The sequence below is a fragment of the Neolamprologus multifasciatus genome, chromosome 18 (genome assembly GCF_963576455.1).
Source record: "Neolamprologus multifasciatus chromosome 18, fNeoMul1.2, whole genome shotgun sequence".
NCBI classification, from domain to species: Eukaryota; Metazoa; Chordata; class Actinopteri; order Cichliformes; family Cichlidae; genus Neolamprologus; species Neolamprologus multifasciatus.
Window position 1 is genome coordinate 28515312 of NC_140456.1, and position 18354 is coordinate 28533665.

The following is an 18354-nucleotide window of genomic DNA, read 5'->3' on the forward strand; positions in this document are numbered from 1 at the left end:
GGGTCAATACTTTCTTTCTTTCCCCTATGTGCACCACTGAATTATTTCATGAACAATTATAGCTATATCAAACACGCACTATGAAAAATGTCTCTGTACCTTTTTTGTGTTGACTGTCACATCTGTTTTAATTATGGTAGCACATTTGAACAATATAAGTTGACCCAAAGTGCTTTAGAGAAAGACGTATTTAGATTCTAGGGCTTCAAAAAACCAAAACCAAAACCAAAAACTAGTTTTAAAATACATAAATTATGTTACATTGATTATTACATTTTTAAATTGATTGATACCCAAAGTGTACTATTACAAAACAGCACCACTGTGCCAGTGAACAAATCCCCAGGAGTGAGTGGTGGGGAAAGACAAATAAATAAATAAAATAAAATCCTTTTAAGTTAACGGTTCAGGGAAGTGTAGAACAACATTACCCAGAAATCCCAGGTACATATGTTTTCTTTTTTCCGGATGTCGCGTCACATGAATTCACTGTCAACATGCAAGATGGCCACGCATCACAGGCAAAATGCTGCTGGGCGGAGGAAAGTACAGGTAAATTAGAGGCGTTACATTATTGATAAATGTGTGACAACGGGGACATCGGGGCCTCCAGCTTAAATATGTTCTTCACAAACACCCGATAGGGAGTAAAAAACACATGCACAAGATAGCGTTGCAGTTAGGTGTCATGACTCAAGCCAGCTAACCTATTTAGCTTAGCATACGAGAGGTGTTAGCGGCATGTGCTAACGGTCGCTTCCAAATGATTACATGCTTTTGCAAACATTTTTTTCATACGAGCAAGTGTAAAATACTTTACAAGATAACTACAGATATCGCCTGTCAGTACAAAATAATAACACCCCTCTTGGGTTGCCGCTGTTACGGCGTTGACGGAAGCTAAGCTAGCTACTGTATCCGGGCTCCGTCTAATTGCTAGTGAAATGTACGCGTCCAGGCAGTTCTGTCGTGAACCATTGCCAGTATGCCCAGCTGCCGTAAAAATACACATTAAATACACATTAAAGTTATGCACTTTCCTTGTTGTTAAACTGAAACCGGTTTGCATTATATGCCAGTGTGTGTGACATTTAGTTAAGCTCTGTGTTTGTCTCGTTAACTCTGCAGGTCCTTGCAGTGCAAGTTCACGTTATACAAGTGTTAGCGCGTTAGAGCTTAAAGGGTGGGTGTGTTGTGTGGGCCAAAACAAAACAGGTCGAGATTAGGCGTCTGAGCCCAGCGCCCATTCTCCTCTCTGTGTTCCAGGTATCATATGTCATTAGAGATGAGGTGGAGAAGTACAATCGAAACGGGGTGAATGCACTCCAGCTCGACCCTGCTCTGAACCGGCTCTTCACTGCAGGGAGGGACTCCATCATCCGGATATGGAGCGTCTACCAGCACAAAGTACAGCTTCTTGCCCTGCTCCATTATTCTAAAACAGTCAACTCATTTTACATAAGGCAGCTGCTTTAGTATGCATTTCTCAAATCCCATGCCTAAGACCGTCTTAACTGTCCTTGTCCTCTCTTGTTATTGTAGCAGGACCCATACATTGCATCGATGGAGCATCATACAGACTGGGTTAATGACATAGTCCTCTGTTGCAATGGAAAAACTTGTGAGGTTTTTTTTAAGCTGTTCAGTTCACCCAACATTTTATTTTGAAACCCCCGTTTCTGATTTAAAAAATTTTGCTTTCAGTGATATCTGCCTCATCGGATACGACAGTCAAAGTATGGAACGCACACAAAGGGTTTTGTATGTCAACGTTACGAACACATAAGGACTACGTGAAAGCGTTGGCTTACGCTAAGGACAAAGAGCTGGTAGCATCAGCAGGTCTGGACAGGCAGATCTTCCTTTGGGATGTGAACACACTAACAGCACTCACTGCTTCCAACAACACTGTCACCAGTAAGTAAAGATTTTGCAGTGTGACACTAGTATCCATTTCTGCCCTCTGGACAGAAACTTAGATTAGATGTGAATTGTACTGAGTGTAATTTGTATTCAGTGTGACCGATATGTTTATGTCAAAGTCAGTCTGTACCTTTGGACTTATTATAATTTGTCTCCAACAGCTTCATCGCTGAGTGGGAACAAGGACTCAATCTATAGTCTGGCTATGAACCAGATGGGCACGGTTATTGTATCAGGATCCACAGAAAAGGTTTGTGACACACAGATTTACACAGTGTCCATTGTTTACACTAAGGAATAAATGCGAACGTTCAGTTGTGTTACATTTTCGAAAATACTGAGACATAAACAGCTTCACTGAGCAACAATCTGTTTCTCTAACTACAGTCACTTTTAAAAGGACTCTAAGCTTCAATAACTCAGCTCTCAGGAGCGTCACAGGTACCAATTATAATCACTCATTCAGTGATTAGAATTGCTTTTTAGGGTCTCTGTGGATTATTACACATCTCTTAGTCCTGTTTGGGTCCCTAAAATGCTCAGAATTGTCTTAGGGGTGATGTATAATTTGTTAAACTTCAGGTTTTTATGGCATGATCTCTAAGTTGCTTAGACCAGCGTCAAGATATAAAAAACAATTGTTATTGCCCTTTAAACTTCAAAGCATAGTTTAAGCGTTGCTCTGTAATCCAGGTATCATTTGTGATCTTAAATTGTAGCTTCACACTTTTGTCTAGTTGACAGATTTCCAAATAAACCTCAGGCCTTAACAAAGCCTTTGTAGCCTTCTTCCATTCACTGAGTTCAGTTTTTTCAAAACCTTGAACCTGAGCAGTAGACAATGAATTACTACACTATAATCTAGTAATTGCCTTGTTAACTTATTTTTACTAATTTCTTAAAACGCAAAACCAGTAAAAATTTTCATATTCTAACTTGTAGTCTTCAGCTCTATGCAGGTAGGTTACATGGCTTTAGTAAAATGACTATTATAAGAACTTCTCTCTCTAACTTCTCTTAAGAATTTGTAAGCAAGTGATAATACAGGTTCTTCACTGACCTTTGGTTTTTGTTCAGATATCCTTAAAGCATTTCCATTAGGCTGTCACAAATCTGTGGATATTATAAACTATAAAGACTGCTTCAAAAATGTAATATAAAGAAAATGCATGAATGGTGTAATTGAGTGCGTACCTTGCTTTGTTTTAGCCCAGTAGGATTATCATGCATGTAAACATAGTGAAGTAGTGCCTGTTGTCGTTACCCTTCTTGTGTCTTTCTTCAGGTTCTGAGAGTGTGGGATCCTCGAACATGCGCTAAGCTCATGAAGCTAAAAGGTCACACGGACAATGTCAAATCGTTGCTGCTGAATCGAGACGGCACTCAGGTGAGTTAAATAATCTGAAATGCCGCGGCTGCCAAAGAGCAGAGTTTCAGAATCTAAAAGTCACTGGTCCTCCCCACAGTGCCTATCAGGCAGTTCAGATGGGACCATTCGCCTTTGGTCCCTCGGCCAGCAGAGGTGCATCGCCACCTACCGTGTGCACGACGAAGGGGTGTGGGCCCTGCAGGTCAATGAGGCCTTTACACACGTATATTCTGGAGGCAGAGACAAAAAGATCTACTGTACCGACCTGCGTAACCCAGACATCCGTGTCCTTATCTGTGAGGAGAAGGCCCCAGTGCTCAAAGTAAGGGTCCAGCAAATAAGGGCTAGATTTTTGTACTAACTGCATAACAACCTGTGTAATAGTTAATTTTAGGATATATTTAACCATAATATTCAAAATATAAAAGGATGGGTCTCAGGGTCATTCAGCCTTTTTGCCTTTTCTTGCACAGATGGAACTGGACAGATCGGCGGACCCACCTCCAGCAATCTGGGTCTCCACCACCAAGTCATCTGTTAATAAATGGGTAAGCATGTGTGACACCTCTGAGATCAGTGATCCACTGTCAGTGTAGTGAAGTATAGATAGAGGGTTGTTCATGTGGCCATAATTCATCTGCAGTTCATTTAAAGTTTAAAAGCAGCTTTGTAATTCTGTATTACAAAAGAGATGAACAAGGAGTGGGGAAGCAGTTATTAAAGGTTTTTGGTTTTTTGGTGTGTGTTTAGTCTCTAAAGGGAATGCACAACTTCAGATCATCCGGAGAGTATGACAACGACTGCACCACCCCTCTGACACCACTGTGTACTCAGCCAGAACAAGTCATCAAGGGTACTTTTGTTTTTTGTTTCTTTTTTATGTGAAAGTATACAATCCTCCAAATCTCTTTTCCCTCTGTTAACTAACAGCGCTGTTGATGTTGCAGGAGGTGCCAGTATTATTCAGTGCCACATTCTGAATGACAAAAGACACATACTCACCAAAGACACTAACAACAATGTGGCTTTCTGGGATGTCCTAAAGGTAAACCACACACTCTGGCATTAATGATTAAGATATTACGATATTAGGATGTGGGATGTGCTCTTATCTTGGTCTTTATTGGTCTTCATAGGTGGGAGGATAAGTGAAGGAGATTTCAGGGCATGGCATCACTAATTGTCACTGATTAGTCGAATATGTCAGAATTTTAAAGCCAAAATTAAAAAAAATAATAAAAAGCTGCTAATGCAAACAGTGTTTTATGTTCACTGTTCTAAGACATAACAACATGGAGATACAGCAGAACTGGGTGGTGATGCCCAACAAGAATGAATGGTTTTATAGTTGTGTAAAATAAAGAAGAGCTGTTGTTTTTGGTTTGTGAAATGAATGATTTTGCCTTATTTTTTAATCTTCCTGGGGCTGCCCTCCAGGAAGAAGAACTGATGGACCCCGAATGAACCTTTAGTTCCTCTTAAAATTTCCCAGGCATTGGTGTTGGGGCGGAGAACACCACTGTGGTTTTATTGGTGCTCATCCACCTGAATGAGCTGATGAATCTGCGTGAATTAAAGTGAACTTGTAGGAATGCACACCTGTCAATATCTGTAGTTTGAAATGACCTTTTGTGCTCACATTTGACCTGTAGGCATGTAAGGGTGAAGACTTGGGGAAGGTTGAATTTGACGAAGAGATTAAAAAGCGCTTCAAGATGGTCTATGTGCCAAATTGGTTCTCTGTTGATCTGAAAACTGGGGTGAGTTTCAAACCTGGTAATACAGGAGCCCATCACATGATTATACATTCAGTGTTTTCTAGCTGAGTTCTAACTTCACCTGGTTGATTCCTGTCGTGGTTATGTGCTCGACAGATGCTCACTATCACTTTGGATGAGAGTGACTGCTTTGCTGCCTGGGTGTCTGCAAAGGACGCAGGGTTTTCAAATTCCGATGGATCGGATCCAAAGTGTAAGAGATTACATTTTCTATACTAATGAAGGTTACGTAATGCAGAGCCAGAGGTCTAAGTTAGCATTACACGACGCTGATTTCTCCCCTTTGCAGTGAACCTGGGCGGACTATTGCTTCAGGCTCTGCTGGAGTTCTGGCCCAGAACCCGAATCAACCCCATGGACGAGGAAGAGAACGAGGTGAACCACGGTGAGGAGACTGATTGACTGATTCAATTATCCAGTGAATGCACAAACTGCCAAATGTCTGCACCGAGGGGAGCGTCATCGGGGCATGTTTTTTCCTTTGTCTTGTTTCCCTCGTCTTTTTATCCACTTGGCCCAGTTTGCATGAATTGGCTGCAAACTGTGCCAGTGAGCGCTTTGTCTGTGAAGGTTCTCAGTCATCCAGGTCATCGTAGTCAAAGGAGCTTGCAAAGAAAAGCGTCTGGACTTCTTTAAGTTACTTGAAGACGTTTCACCTCTCATCCGAGAAGCTTCTTCAGTTCTAAGGTCAAATGGTGGAGAGTCCCAGATATAAACCTGGTGGGAGTATCCCCCCACAGAGGGACAAAAGGACCCCCTGATGATCCTCTAATCGCCTGAGCCAAGGTGTGGAACTGGGTGTGGGTCCCAATCAGCCAGAGTTTCGGGTGAGTTCATTGTGAAACCTGGCCCCACCTTATCATGCGAATTCCTGAGGTCAGATGGCCCAGGGTGTGAGTGGGCGTTAAGGCGTCTGGGAAGGGATCTCAAAACTGGATTATAGATGGCAGAGAGTTGGTGTCGTAAACAATGTTCACATTTTGGACAGAGAGGACAGATGGTTTGAAAGAGGAGTGAAAGAAGCCATCTATGTCCACTGTGAGCGACCATCTTTGAACAGAGGCGGTGGTTTACGACACCAACTCTCTGCCATCTATAATCCAGTTTTGAGTTCCCTCCCCAGACGCCTTAACACCCACTCACATCCTGGGCCATCTGACCTCAGGAATTCGCATGATAAGGTGGGGCCAGGTTTCACAATGAACTCACCCGAAACTCTGGCTGATTGGGACCCACACCCAGTTCCACACCTTGGCTCAGGCGATTAGAGGATCATCAGGGGGTCCTTTTGTCCCTCTGTGGGGGGACACTCCCACTAGGTTTATATCTGGGACTCTCCACCATTTGACCTTAGAACTGAAGAAGCTTCTCGGATGAGAGGTGAAACGTCTTTCAAGTAACTTAAAGAAGTCCAGACGCTTTTCTTTGCAAGCTCCTTTGACCAGTGAGCGCTTTCTAAGCCAAGATGTCATCGGGTTTGTTGATTATGTTCTTGTTCCCTCAGTGAACGGAGAGCAAGAGAACAGGGTCCAGAAAGGGAACGGATATTTCCAGGTGCCACCACACACACCAGTTATCTTTGGAGAAGCGGGAGGCAGAACCCTTTTTAGGTAAGCTCTCACCAACAAACTTTCAAACTTTTAGATCGTCAGTTAAGGTCATGTTAGAAAGTCAAATCTTCTCCTTGTGATGTCATCACATGTCATTAGAAATGGTCGCACAAGTCCAACGTTTCTTTTAATCTGCTTTATTTTTACGCTGCAGGTTGCTATGTAGAGATTCAGGCGGAGAGACTGAATCCATGCTGCTCAATGAGACAGTCCCACAGTGGGTTATTGATATAACTGTAGATGTGAGTATCTCTGCTGATTTTTTTTTTTTTTTTTTTTTTTAAATCTCCTTTCCGTTGATCTTTTATTAAAGTGTGCATGTTGTGCTTTTCATCTATCCTGTCATATGCAGCGTTCCACTGGTGGCTGATCATAGTGAACCTGGTCAAAGTTTCACATAATAAAATCAGTGGATAATAATCTCTGTGACACTATTGGCTGATCATAGGGTCATAACTTGAAAGAGAGGGGCTGTCCTAAATATAATCAAGCAGAGCACAGCACCTAATGTTTTACATTTCTTGTTTGCAAAGGGTAGCCAATGATCAGAAAGTTGTCTGACAGTGAATGTGAAAGAAACCTAAGCAGCTCATTTAAAATATGTTCGACATGAGAGGCTGCTCCGAGACTCAGTATAAGATAAATAAGCATTAGTTTTGAACTGTGGAGCATGCAAAGCTAGTCCAAGAATAAAAATATGCAACTGGAAATGAGCAGCTGGCTCCCCTTTTAAAGCCTTTCCCTTATTTGCCCTTTGTCCCGGGCATCATCCGTCATCTGCTCGTCTAACTTTGGTCTACATCGCTCTACATAATTTATTAAAATTAGAAAGCCCAAGTGCTCGTGTCTATATTTCATGCACACTTCATTCAAAAATTAAAAGAAGATTTTTTTTAAAAATGTGGCATGAGTAGTTGAAGCCCACTGGTTTGGAAGCTTGCAGGAAGAAAATCATGACTGCTTTTGTTGCTAAACACTACAAAGTGTTAATACGTATACTCTAGTTGGATGGATTTAGTGTGGGAAGAAACTAAAAGCTGCATAAAACAGGCAAAAATAGCCCTGCGTTTGTATTTGAGATTCAGTACTTCTGAGTTTGTGTAACATGTTTTATACTTGGTGCAGATGATGGTAATGAGTACTTCCTTGAGTTGCTTATAGACTAAAGCAGAATTTGACTCCTTTGATGATTCTCTCTCAGTCAGTAGTGGCCAGAATATACAGCACCTTAAAACCTGAAGCAGCAAAATGTTATTCATTTATCAGGTTACTGTTTACAAATGTGACCTGACCAACTGTCTGTTATTTCAAACTAAACACTCTGTTCTGTATAAAGAGAGTAGACTTGCACAGCTTGCCTGCTCTAATAGTAATCCACTAACACTCAGTTGTTAATGAATGAGTGAACATTAAGGTATTTAGAAACGACTAGCACTAAAAATTTGTACTTGCCTTTCAAAAATTGCTCTATACTCAGTAGGGACTAAGGTATGACATTAAGGGCTATGACTGTGCACTTTATCACAACATGATACAAATGTGAAACCTGATTGCAGGAGATTTCTTGCAGTGAGAAAGCAGAGGGAACTCTGCAGCATTACCGTTAAAAAAGTTCTTCAACCACTTTGTGATTTATTTACTCAAGTTTAATACATGTTATTTTTATCACACGGTCAGAACTCATTTGTGTCAAACAAGGTGACACAGAGTCATTGCTTTTAAAGTACACGGACCAGCTGTGCCTGGCTGCGTAATCACCGCACTGCTCGCCAACAGGCCTGTTCTAAGCCAGAAAAAAGCTCAGCGGTGTTACAGATCCATCACTGTTCTTCCCTGGATGAAGCAATACAATTTTCTTGTATCTTTGTGATGCGACATTTGCACTTAAATTTTGTTCTCACGTTTGAGTTACATGACTTTTTTTTTTTTCATGACAGAAAAATATGCCCAAGTTCAACAAAATCCCGTTCTACCTCCAGCCCCATTCTTCCTCTGGTGCAAAAACTCTAAAAAAGTAAGTTTGTAATTTCTCGTATTTCAGCAAGCAAAGATCCGTGTCACGTGCAGTTCTGCAATGTTCAGAGCCGGATTTTATACCTTCTTTGTCGCACAGGGACCGACTGTCGGCCAGTGACATGCTCCAGGTGAGAAAGGTCATGGAACATGTTTATGAGAAGATCATCAACTTGGACACCGAGTCACAGACCACCAGCTCCTCGGCCAACGATAAACCCGGGGAGCAGGAGAAGGAGGAGGACATGGCCATGCTAGCTGAAGAGAAGATTGAGCTAATGTGTCAAGACCAGGTGGGCACATCAACACGCTCTGTGAATGCACTGAACACAACTTCTCTTTCATGTTAGTAACCTTCTTTTGTTTTTGATTCGTCCAGGTGCTAGATCCCAACATGGACCTGCGAACAGTTAAACATTTTATCTGGAAGAGCGGAGGGGACTTGACACTTCACTATAGGCAGAAGTCCACGTGAAAGTCGTCATTTTTAAAAGCAGAACTCTTTGTCATTTGCCAATCACCACCCACTTCTGACATGTAGTACCCTAAAACCCCATTGTGTGGTCAAGAGTTGCAGTAACAGTGAGAATCCAGTAAAATTTGTGGGGACATGGCTCATGTTGTATTATAGGAAACTGAGAAGAACAGGCCGGCGCAGCCAACAGACACCTGGGAAATAAGTGGTCCATATTGGTTCTTTTTTTTTTTAAGTTTGGACTTAAATGTCTCCTCTCTGCATCCTTTTTTTCCCCCTTGTTCTTCTTCTTCTCCTCCTCAGATCTTTGACTGTCCCTGCCCACCCTTTCCTGATTGGCATTTTATTTTTGAAGCGACTGAAGTTGCAGTACGTGTTTGTGTATGTATGCACACGGATGTAGTAGACTGTTCTAGTACATTCCAGGAAACTGTCTTTGTTCTACAGACACTCCAGTCCTGTCTCAGCAGTATCACCAGTTTAGGAGTACACTTGGTCTCTGGGTAGCCTCACAGTCCCTCAAAGACAAAAAACCCTCCTCTGTTCTGTAGTCGACGTTGTCTGCATTAACTTGAACTTAACCTCGGCTTAGACATCCAGTTAGTGCAGAGCTTGAACCTCATCGACAGAAGCAGTCCACATTGTCTTTTGTTTTTAGCGGTGTTATCCTCAAAGGAATGAATGTTCTTTATTTTGTAAATATATGTACAACATTTTTCATTTAAATTACTTTTTCTTTTGTTTTTGTACAGTTTACTTAAAAAAGCAAAACACACAAAAATAATTTTTCCAAATCCCTGCAGCACATTCATGGTCATGAACGCTAAATGACTTGAATGGTAAGATTTGCATTTGTTGATTTCACTGCAATCTGAAACTTGCAGTTAGTATTTGTGTAGGTCATCTTAGCAATTGGGGAAATTATATATATAGGGTATATATCTTAAACAGTAATTCATGCCTAGATGCTCTGCGTTTGGTTCACGAGCATGGACTCTGATGACAGCGAGGGTTGTTCCTAATGTATATTTCATTTAGATTCAGTAGGAGTTCAGTGGAGCATAAATTTAACTTGAAGGGGAATCTCATCTGAGATAACATACGAACATTCAGCCACTGTGGGAACTTCACCAAAGTGTAATAAATGCTAACACATCTTGTCGCTTGGTGTGTCACCAAGCCACAACAACAGATCTTTTCATTGTAATTTCCTGGAGTTTAATTTTGCCACGAGTGTGTGTAATGCCATAGCAGGAGGGAGGATGCATTGAGTGAGCTCTAATTGGCCAAAAATAAAAATCCAAGATGGGTACAAATAATCAGGCCATAACTCTGCAATATCCATTATTGTAATCATTTGTGAAATATGTATATTTTAGGCATTCAAAGAAATAAATTGGAATGGTTTAACAATGACAGGTTTTACCGGGATTATAAATGGCTGTCTCGAGTTGTATTGTGTTGAGCTGATCCAAGTGAAGTAAGAGAAACGAGGGACTCCTTTTTTTTTTTCTCCCAGTGATTGTTTAACCATCGAAGATTAACCCATTTCACATTCATCAAGACTTTGCACTCATTCCTAATAAAACAGACAATTCATTGATAAAAATATCTGCAAAAAATACTTTTTCTTATTTTACACACTAGCACCTACTTGACCAATGAAAACTATTAAGATGCCCCTAAAAATAAAACAAAAAAAATTACTCAAGTATTACTAACTTGGCAGTCTTACATTTAATCAAATGCTTACTTTACATTAGCAATGCATTGTCTATGAAATGAAATGTGGGTATAATCTAGTGTTGCATAGGTCATGGAAATTAAAAGGGGGCATAAATCTGGCTATACAGCAGTAAACATCCATTTTAGACTTATTACAAAGTACATCACTGAACAAAATCTAATTAAATATTAGTGTTAAAAACAAAAGTAAAACCTGTGCTGACTGTTTCTATTCAGCATCGTCCCACAGTGAAAGCCCTTTATGTAGTGTGACCAATCTGGAGGATATAAAGTAAAATGTCCCATGTCTTATAATTAAAAGTGTTTCTTTGGGTAAGAGTTTAAACGACGTTGCTTCAAAACATTAAAGGTAACACTGCACCACCGCCAAAGACTATGGCGACTAATCTGAGTGGCCAACCGTCTAGTAACTTCAAAAAAATATTGATAATTGTCCTTGATATAAAGGTGCAGCTGTGCTTTGCAAGGTCTGTCTTTGGAAAAATTCAAGTTTTGTCACATCGGCCTACCAGAAGCAGTCTCATTACCCGTATGATCCAAATTTGCACTCGGAAGGAAAAAGTTTGACCTTTAAAAACTGTTCTGGCTCACAACTAAGCAGTAACTAAATTCTCACATACAAAACACAGAAGATTACTACAGTGCCTTTTCCTCACCCATCTTCTGCATTAATGCTGTAGCTGGTTTATGTAGTGTCACCAATCTGCTGACGCAGTCTTACATGCAAACAAGACAGACTGACGAGATAAAGTCTTCCCTCTGATGATCTATCCTAAAATCATTTCTTTAAAAACAAAACAAAACGATTGTCATCGACACTTTGCATTTGTCTGGCCTGACTTAAGTCTACTCAAAATGCGACTTCTTGGGTTCCTACTCATCATCGTGCTCATGGTCACAGTGGTGAGCAGAAGCCACATGCAGAGGCTTTGCGATCTCATCCACTGACCCGAGAGTGTCCTCGATGGCCTGAGGTGGAGACCTGTCTGCGGTGGACTCCTCTGTGACCAGAGATGGGATGAGATCGACAGGAGATGAGCGGGGAAGGTCTTCAGCGGGCGCAGAAGGCTCAAGAGAAAAAGACAACGCACCTATAGTTGGACTTTGGTTATCACTAGACTCAATGAGAGAGCTCTGTGGCTCTGCACACTCTGTGAGCAGGTGGGAGAGTCCAGCTGGGACGCTTGAATCAGCAGACAAGAGAGCAGGAGTGAGGTCTCTGGCTGCCTGGGAGATGTGCTCTTGTGGCTCATTCTGGTGGTCTACTGATGATGGGAGCAGAACACTGTCCTCCAACTCTTCTGTAGTAAAACAAATATGGTTGAATTCAACAGAAGTGGATGAGAGAGCTACATTAACATACAACATATTTCAGTGGCAGATGGCTAGTTCTCACTGAGCCTGGTTATACTGGAGGTTTCTTCCTGTTAGAAGAGTTTTTCTTCCCACGGTCGCCAAGTGCTTGCTCATAAGAGATGTTTCATTGTTGGGGTTTTCTGTGTATAATTGTTAAGTTTTTGCCTCAAGTTTTTCCCAAATTAAAAGGCGACCGTGGTTCAGGGGGTTGGGAGGCTCATCTTGTAACCAGAAGGTTGCCGGTTCGGTCCCCAGCCCTGTCTGTCTTGGTCGTTGTGTCCTTGGGCAAGACACTTCACCTACCGCCTACTGGTGATGGCCAAAGGGGCCGATGGCGATGGCAACCTCGCTTCTGTCAGTCTGCCCCAGGGCAGCTGTGGCTACAACCGTGGCTCCACCAGTGTGTGAATGTGAGAGTGAATGAATAGTGGAATTGTAAAGCGCTTTGAGGGTCTCGAAAAGCGCTATATAAATGCATATATAAATGCATAAATGCAATCCATTATTATTATTATATGAAGCACTTTGAGGTGACTTTTGTTCTGATTTGAACCTATATAAATGAAACTGAATATATTTCTTAAAACTGATGCATGAAAGTCACTGGACACTGATGAACAGCTGCCATACTGACTTACCAACACCAGATATCTCGCTTTCCTTCTCCTCGTGCATCGCCAGCGAGGTGTATGTCATGTCAATGGATGACATGGACAGATCCAGCCTGTCCACCAAGTCTGAAGGATCGGGGTTCATCACTGCCATTTCAGAATCAGAAAAACCTGGAAAATTCCAACAATAAAACACACATGTAAGAAGTTTTTTGCAAATACAGCATATGCTAAGGTGATCAGAATCTTAACTGACCAAGCTCGGTGACCCTTTGAATGGGTGGAGGTAGATAAGATTCCTCGAGGGTGACCTGCTCCAGGTTCAACTCTTCACTATTGCTTGAAGGTGCCATGAGAGGTGCCTGGAGACACACGCACACGGTAAAAGTTATTGACTGGTGTCAGCTTCTCAAATGTGAGATTTTGCTGTATTTTACTGTCACCTCTGTGTATCCATGCGCAGGCAGCTTTGGAGAGTGTTTCTCCTCAACATCAGGGGCAGAAGGCTCGACTGTTGATACTTCTGGATTAGCAGGGATTCGGTGCAGGTAGCCATAACCGATGCCGCAACCCAAACTGCAGACAAACATTTGCAGATGCTTTAAGATATAATACAACAACTGATTAACAATTTACACATGAAATCATAGTTGCAACATGCAAGACCATCACCAAGTAAGACCCTATTCTGGGAATGTCTTATTTTAGGGATGTGAGCCTGATAGCCCACAGTGGGCTGGACCATAAACTACATATATAATAAATGTGTAAATAATAAATATGAGAAAATATAGTGCAAGTTCAACAGTTTGTCCTTGTTTTTCTACACTATAATGCCGGGCTCACACTGTGCGATTTTTTCAATCGCGCGATTCAGCTCCTGCTCAAACTGCACGATTGACTCGCAGGGGTTAGAAGTTCGTAGGTCACGATGCAGGTCTCACACTATACGACCCGATGCTCTGATGCGACCCGAGTGCTCACACTGTGCGTCCATAAAATGAAGGTTATAACAGAAATTCTGTCGCTCGCTCTCCCTCTCTGTCTTTCACTCACACAGACACGCACACCACCGCCATCAACTTTGCTAAATTGCTAATGAAAAACACTGATCAGGCAGCTGTGATTGAGCAGCAGTGTAGATCCAACTATTTTCACGGTTGTTGTGGTTGTGATAATTTGGTGATGCCACATCGAAAAGGCTCGGATGAGCTTTTCAAAGTTCTACAAGTTGTGCCTCCATCGCTTGTGTCCAGATCACACGCTGCACTGCCGTGCTGCGCCGTCTTTTTCGCTGACATTTGTGTTTGCGCGTGCGCAGTGTGAGAAACTGCGGTGACACCCTCGCGACCAAGCGATTGATGATCGGGAGCTGGTCGTGAGGTGTTAATCGCTTCTCGTTATCCAACGTATACTAAACGATGCACGACGCACGATGAAGGCCAAAATCGGGCCGATCGCCAAAACGGTAGCACGACTCAAAAATCGGCTCAAAATGGGCCAAAAAAATCGCACAGTGTGAGCCCGGCATAATGAAATCTGTCAGTATGACTCCCCGGGCTTAAATCACAGAAAACGTTTTACTAGCTCATTGCCCTGATTATCCTGTAATTTAAAAACTGAAAGTTCTTGTTACGTCACAAAAAATGTTCTTTTTTCTGGTTTTCTAAGGAGCTTGGAAAGAAAAGTGTCTGGACTTCTTAAAGTGGCTTTAAGACGTTTCACCTCTCATCCGAGAAGCTTCTTCAGCTGCAGGGTCAAAAGGTGGAGAGTCCCAGATTTAAGCCTTGTGGGAGTGTGCCCCCGAGAGGGACAATGGACCCCCTAATGATCCTCTACTTAATCACATGAACCAAGGTGTGGAAACGGGTGTAACCTTGACAATCAGTCAAGGTTTCGGGTGAGCTCATTGTGAAACCCCGTTCTCACACCTTGGCTCATGTGATAAGGTAGAGGAAGTCCAGAAGTCTAGACAATTTTCTTTCCAAGCTCCTTAGACTACAATGACCTGGATGACTGAGAAAACTTCACAGACGTTTTTCTGGTTTTGTTTTTCTTTAGTGTGGGCCCCTTGTAAAAAACCTGAAATTTCTATATCATAAAGTGAAAAAACAGGAACTTTTCTTTGATTGAAGCGTTTATTTATTACTTAATTATTAATTGGTTTAGTTAAAATTGCCATAAGTGAGATAGGAAAAGCTGTAAAACTTGTGAAAATACAGTTAAAAGTTTAAAATGTATGCCTTCCAGTGGATCGGATCTGAGTCTTTGAAAAAAATATGGCCCCTGGGCCTTAGGGTGCATCTGCATCAAAGAAAAATCTAAAAATAGTGGGGGGAAAAACACTAACACGCGTTAGAATGTGGAGTCCAGAAACCAGCGGGTGACATGACAATGATTACATCCATCTTTTATATACTGTCAGCTGCATTTGGCCATACCTGCCCTCTCCTCCCCATGCTCCGTTTGGTGTGACCACCACCTCTCTGCATAAGTCCGTTTGTGTGTTGTACACCAGCAGCTTCAGAGGTTTTCCTTCATGGGCCTCAATCAGTGAGAAAAAGTCTTCTGACTGCAAATGACAAACTCTGAATTAACTACTGGAGGTGCAAATTTGAAATTTTCATGCCACAATTTTGTTACATGGTTCTAATAAGACATCTTACATCTTGCAAAACCTGATCTGCTCCCACAATATAGTCACTGTGGGGCTGAAGCCCCGCCAGTGCAGCCGGTGAACTGGCTTCCACATCCTTGGAGAAAACAGAAACAAAAGATGAAGCCATAATGGACTCACAGCTACAGAAGCTGAGACCACAGTGAAGCACAATGCGTTTTAGTAGTTCTTTGACGACGTGACTCACCAGGACATGCCAAACATTTTCATTGGCTCCCTGGTAGCTGCAGAAGCGAACACTAGCGCCCAGCAGACCCTGCCCTCCCCACATGCTACTGGGCACCACCTCCAGCTCACGAACCCTCGTGGTTTTAGTGCTGTACACCTCCATCTTCACTGCTCTCTCCATGTTGGCTTTCAGAACCTCCTTCAAAAGGTCATTTTCCTCATTCTGGTGTGGAATAATTAAAGAAGACAACAATTATAGCAACCAGCTGTGTTAACCTTCTTTCATGTTCATCATATTTATAAATATATATGTTTCAGTAAATGAAATTGTTATTATATGGCTGTAATTCAACTTACAAGTCTCTTGTTGTCAAGAGACAGGATGAAGTCGAAGAAGGGCTGCAGGCCAGCCTTCTCTGCAGGGGAATTTGGCTGCACCTGTCAAAATAAATACAAGCAAGTCTGCATTTAATCTTTGAAGAAAATTATTTACTGGAATGTTTTAATTCAAATTAATATATAAGAAAGCAAATGTACAGAAAAACTAAATATTGCATCATTATTTTAAATAAAAAAAATAACAGCGTCGCAAACGCACATCTTGATCAGTCGCATCGATTTATCAGTCAATCGACTAACAATTTAAGCATCTCTGAACTATAATCCAAAGTACTGCTTGTATTTTTTGCTGAAGCATGAAATGGTTATAGGAAAGCGGTTCGTTCTAAGCCGGTAAACATTTATTTCCATTAATACTGTCGTCGCGCTAGTTCTACTTGTCAAAGCATCACTTCCGGGCACTTATTAAAACACAAGCTCAGTGCACTCAGACTTCTTAAAAGACTTTCTTTGCGACAAGTTATATGTTGTGCTAACATTTTATTTCTTAATAACACCGTAAATAAATACGTCCTAATGCACAGCTGCGCCCGCAATAACACGTAAACTTCGTCTCTTCTGTCGGGTTTTTGAAACTACGAAGCTAGCTACCTGTTAGCATACAACACAGTTCATAAGCTGCTGTACATTCAGCTCCAGTTTCAGAGAAAACGAGCCACGTTATAAGCCTTACACCGTGCACATGATATCCATACGTCCCTCCTTCGGATGCTTCTGAACTCTGAGATAAACCCATTTCTGCCGGGAACTCGTTTAAAAATTACTGTCATCAGAAAATACCGACAATTACCACAGTTGACAGTTCTCGGCCATCTTGTCCGCAGCCCAAACCAGTCGAACGTCGCTGCTGTCGATCCTCGGACACCGTGCAGGGTCGCACATCATTGACAGTGTTTATTTGCTGCCTCATACTTCAGATTCTGTTAAACCGGCTTCAAATATCAGTGCTATTTGATGTGACTCAGCTGTGACGCCTGCAAAGTTAGCAAATTTCATAAACCCGTATCTTATATGATTAGTACCCACAAAACATATTCAATTTTTAAAATAAGGACTTTTTCTATTTTAGGATTTTTTTTTTTTTTTTTGCATATTTTAACTTAATGGCAGGAACACATATCAGACAAAGTTAGGACAGGGGCATGTTTACCACTGTGTAGCATCCCCTCTATTTATAACAGCAGTCAGTAAACATCTGGGAACTGAGGAGACCAGCTGTTGGACTTTCAGAAGAGGAATGTTGTCCTATTCTCGTCTGATAGAGGATTCTAGCTGTTCAACAGTCATGGGTCTTATGGGTCTTTCCTACTTTTTTGTTCCATGATGCTTTAACCTCCTAAGACCCGAACTCTTTCATGGCATGCATTTTTAATTTTTCTTTGCTATTTGGGTTGATTGGGACCTAAAGAATGTAAAAACAAAGAATTACCAGATTTTTGTTTTTTGAGAAAAATGAGATCCACATATGAGGACATTTGTTTCAAATTTTGATAGAACAGTGGGTGGCAGTATAATGTCCTTGTAAGTGGATATCAGGCCCTTGTAGAGAAAAATTAAGTATTTTGGTCTAGATGTCCCAAAACGTGATATCCACATATGTGGACGCCAGGTCCTAGGAGGTTAACTATTGAAAGGTCTGGCCTGCAGGAAGGCCGGACTCTTCTACTCCAAAGCCATGCTGTTGTAGTAGCTGCTGATTGCAGTTAAGCATCATCTTTCTGAAATATGCAAAACTTTCCGTGAAAAAGATGTCATGTCGATATGTTTCTGTAAAACCTGTATATACGTTATGTCATTGATGGAGCCTTTCCAGATGTGCAAACTTCCATTTCCACAGATACTGCTGCTCCCCAATAACATGAGAGATGAAGGTTTTTTTAGGTGCTGATGGAAAAAGAAAAAAAGAATTTAAATTGTGATTCCCGTGACCACAGAACAGCTTCCCACTTTGCTTCAATCCACTTTAAATGAGCTTTGACTCACAGAAGACAGGATCATGTTCACATATGACTTCTTCTTTGCACATTAATCTGCATTTGTGGTAAACTGTGTTCCGTCTTCACAATTTTACACTGAGGATCATTATGCTGAAATTATTCCAGAATTTGTAGACGCAGTTTTAAATTGATTAGTGAATCTATGCTCATATTTACTTCTGAGAAGTTCTGCCTCTCTAAGATGTTCTTTTTATAGTGTTTAGTTTCAAAATGTTGGTCCAGTTATTTCTTC

General features: G+C 41.5%; 2 protein-coding genes across 3 annotated transcripts; one reads left to right on the forward strand and one right to left on the reverse strand.

Moving 5' to 3' along the window:
- Positions 1 to 427: 427 nt before the first annotated feature.
- Positions 428 to 10581, forward strand: LOC146498282 (WD repeat-containing protein 48). 2 transcript variants are annotated; one of them, XM_085141339.1, is made up of 18 exons: positions 428 to 552; positions 1267 to 1407; positions 1543 to 1621; positions 1705 to 1917; positions 2085 to 2173; positions 3209 to 3310; positions 3390 to 3614; positions 3766 to 3840; positions 4043 to 4145; positions 4240 to 4337; positions 4945 to 5052; positions 5167 to 5263; positions 5360 to 5455; positions 6575 to 6680; positions 6835 to 6922; positions 8618 to 8694; positions 8794 to 8986; positions 9073 to 10581. In XM_085141339.1, the coding sequence occupies exons 1-18, from the start codon at positions 451 to 453 to the stop codon at positions 9166 to 9168; spliced, it is 2088 nt and encodes a 695-aa protein (XP_084997465.1). In that variant the 5' UTR covers positions 428 to 450; the 3' UTR covers positions 9169 to 10581. The 2 variants fall into 2 exon arrangements, with proteins under 2 accessions (XP_084997465.1, XP_084997466.1); XM_085141340.1 differs by having other exon boundaries at positions 1546 to 1621.
- On the reverse strand, positions 6833 to 17050 carry gorasp1a (golgi reassembly stacking protein 1a). The gene is made up of 9 exons (XM_085141342.1): positions 16916 to 17050; positions 16084 to 16164; positions 15746 to 15949; positions 15548 to 15634; positions 15323 to 15453; positions 13325 to 13457; positions 13138 to 13243; positions 12909 to 13052; positions 6833 to 12215 (listed from the first exon to the last, which is right to left on the reverse strand). Exons 1-9 carry the CDS (start codon positions 17033 to 17035, stop codon positions 11788 to 11790), a joined length of 1434 nt encoding a protein of 477 aa, XP_084997468.1. The 5' UTR covers positions 17036 to 17050; the 3' UTR covers positions 6833 to 11787.
- Positions 17051 to 18354: the final 1304 nt, after the last annotated feature.

Coding starts and splice junctions, on each gene's coding strand:
- LOC146498282 (XM_085141339.1), top strand. CDS start 451: ATGTTTTCTTTTTTCCGGATGTCGCGTCACATGAATTCACTGTCAACA. Junction 6,681..6,834: donor GGAGGCAGAACCCTTTTTAG/GTAAGCTCTCAC, acceptor TTTACGCTGCAG/GTTGCTATGTAGAGATTCAG. Junction 8,695..8,793: donor GGTGCAAAAACTCTAAAAAA/GTAAGTTTGTAA, acceptor TTTGTCGCACAG/GGACCGACTGTCGGCCAGTG.
- gorasp1a (XM_085141342.1), bottom strand. CDS start 17,035: ATGAGGCAGCAAATAAACACTGTCAATGATGTGCGACCCTGCACGGTG. Junction 15,950..16,083: donor CTCTTGACAACAAGAGACTT/GTAAGTTGAATT, acceptor ATTCCACACCAG/AATGAGGAAAATGACCTTTT. Junction 13,458..15,322: donor GCATGGGGAGGAGAGGGCAG/GTATGGCCAAAT, acceptor GTTTGTCTGCAG/TTTGGGTTGCGGCATCGGTT.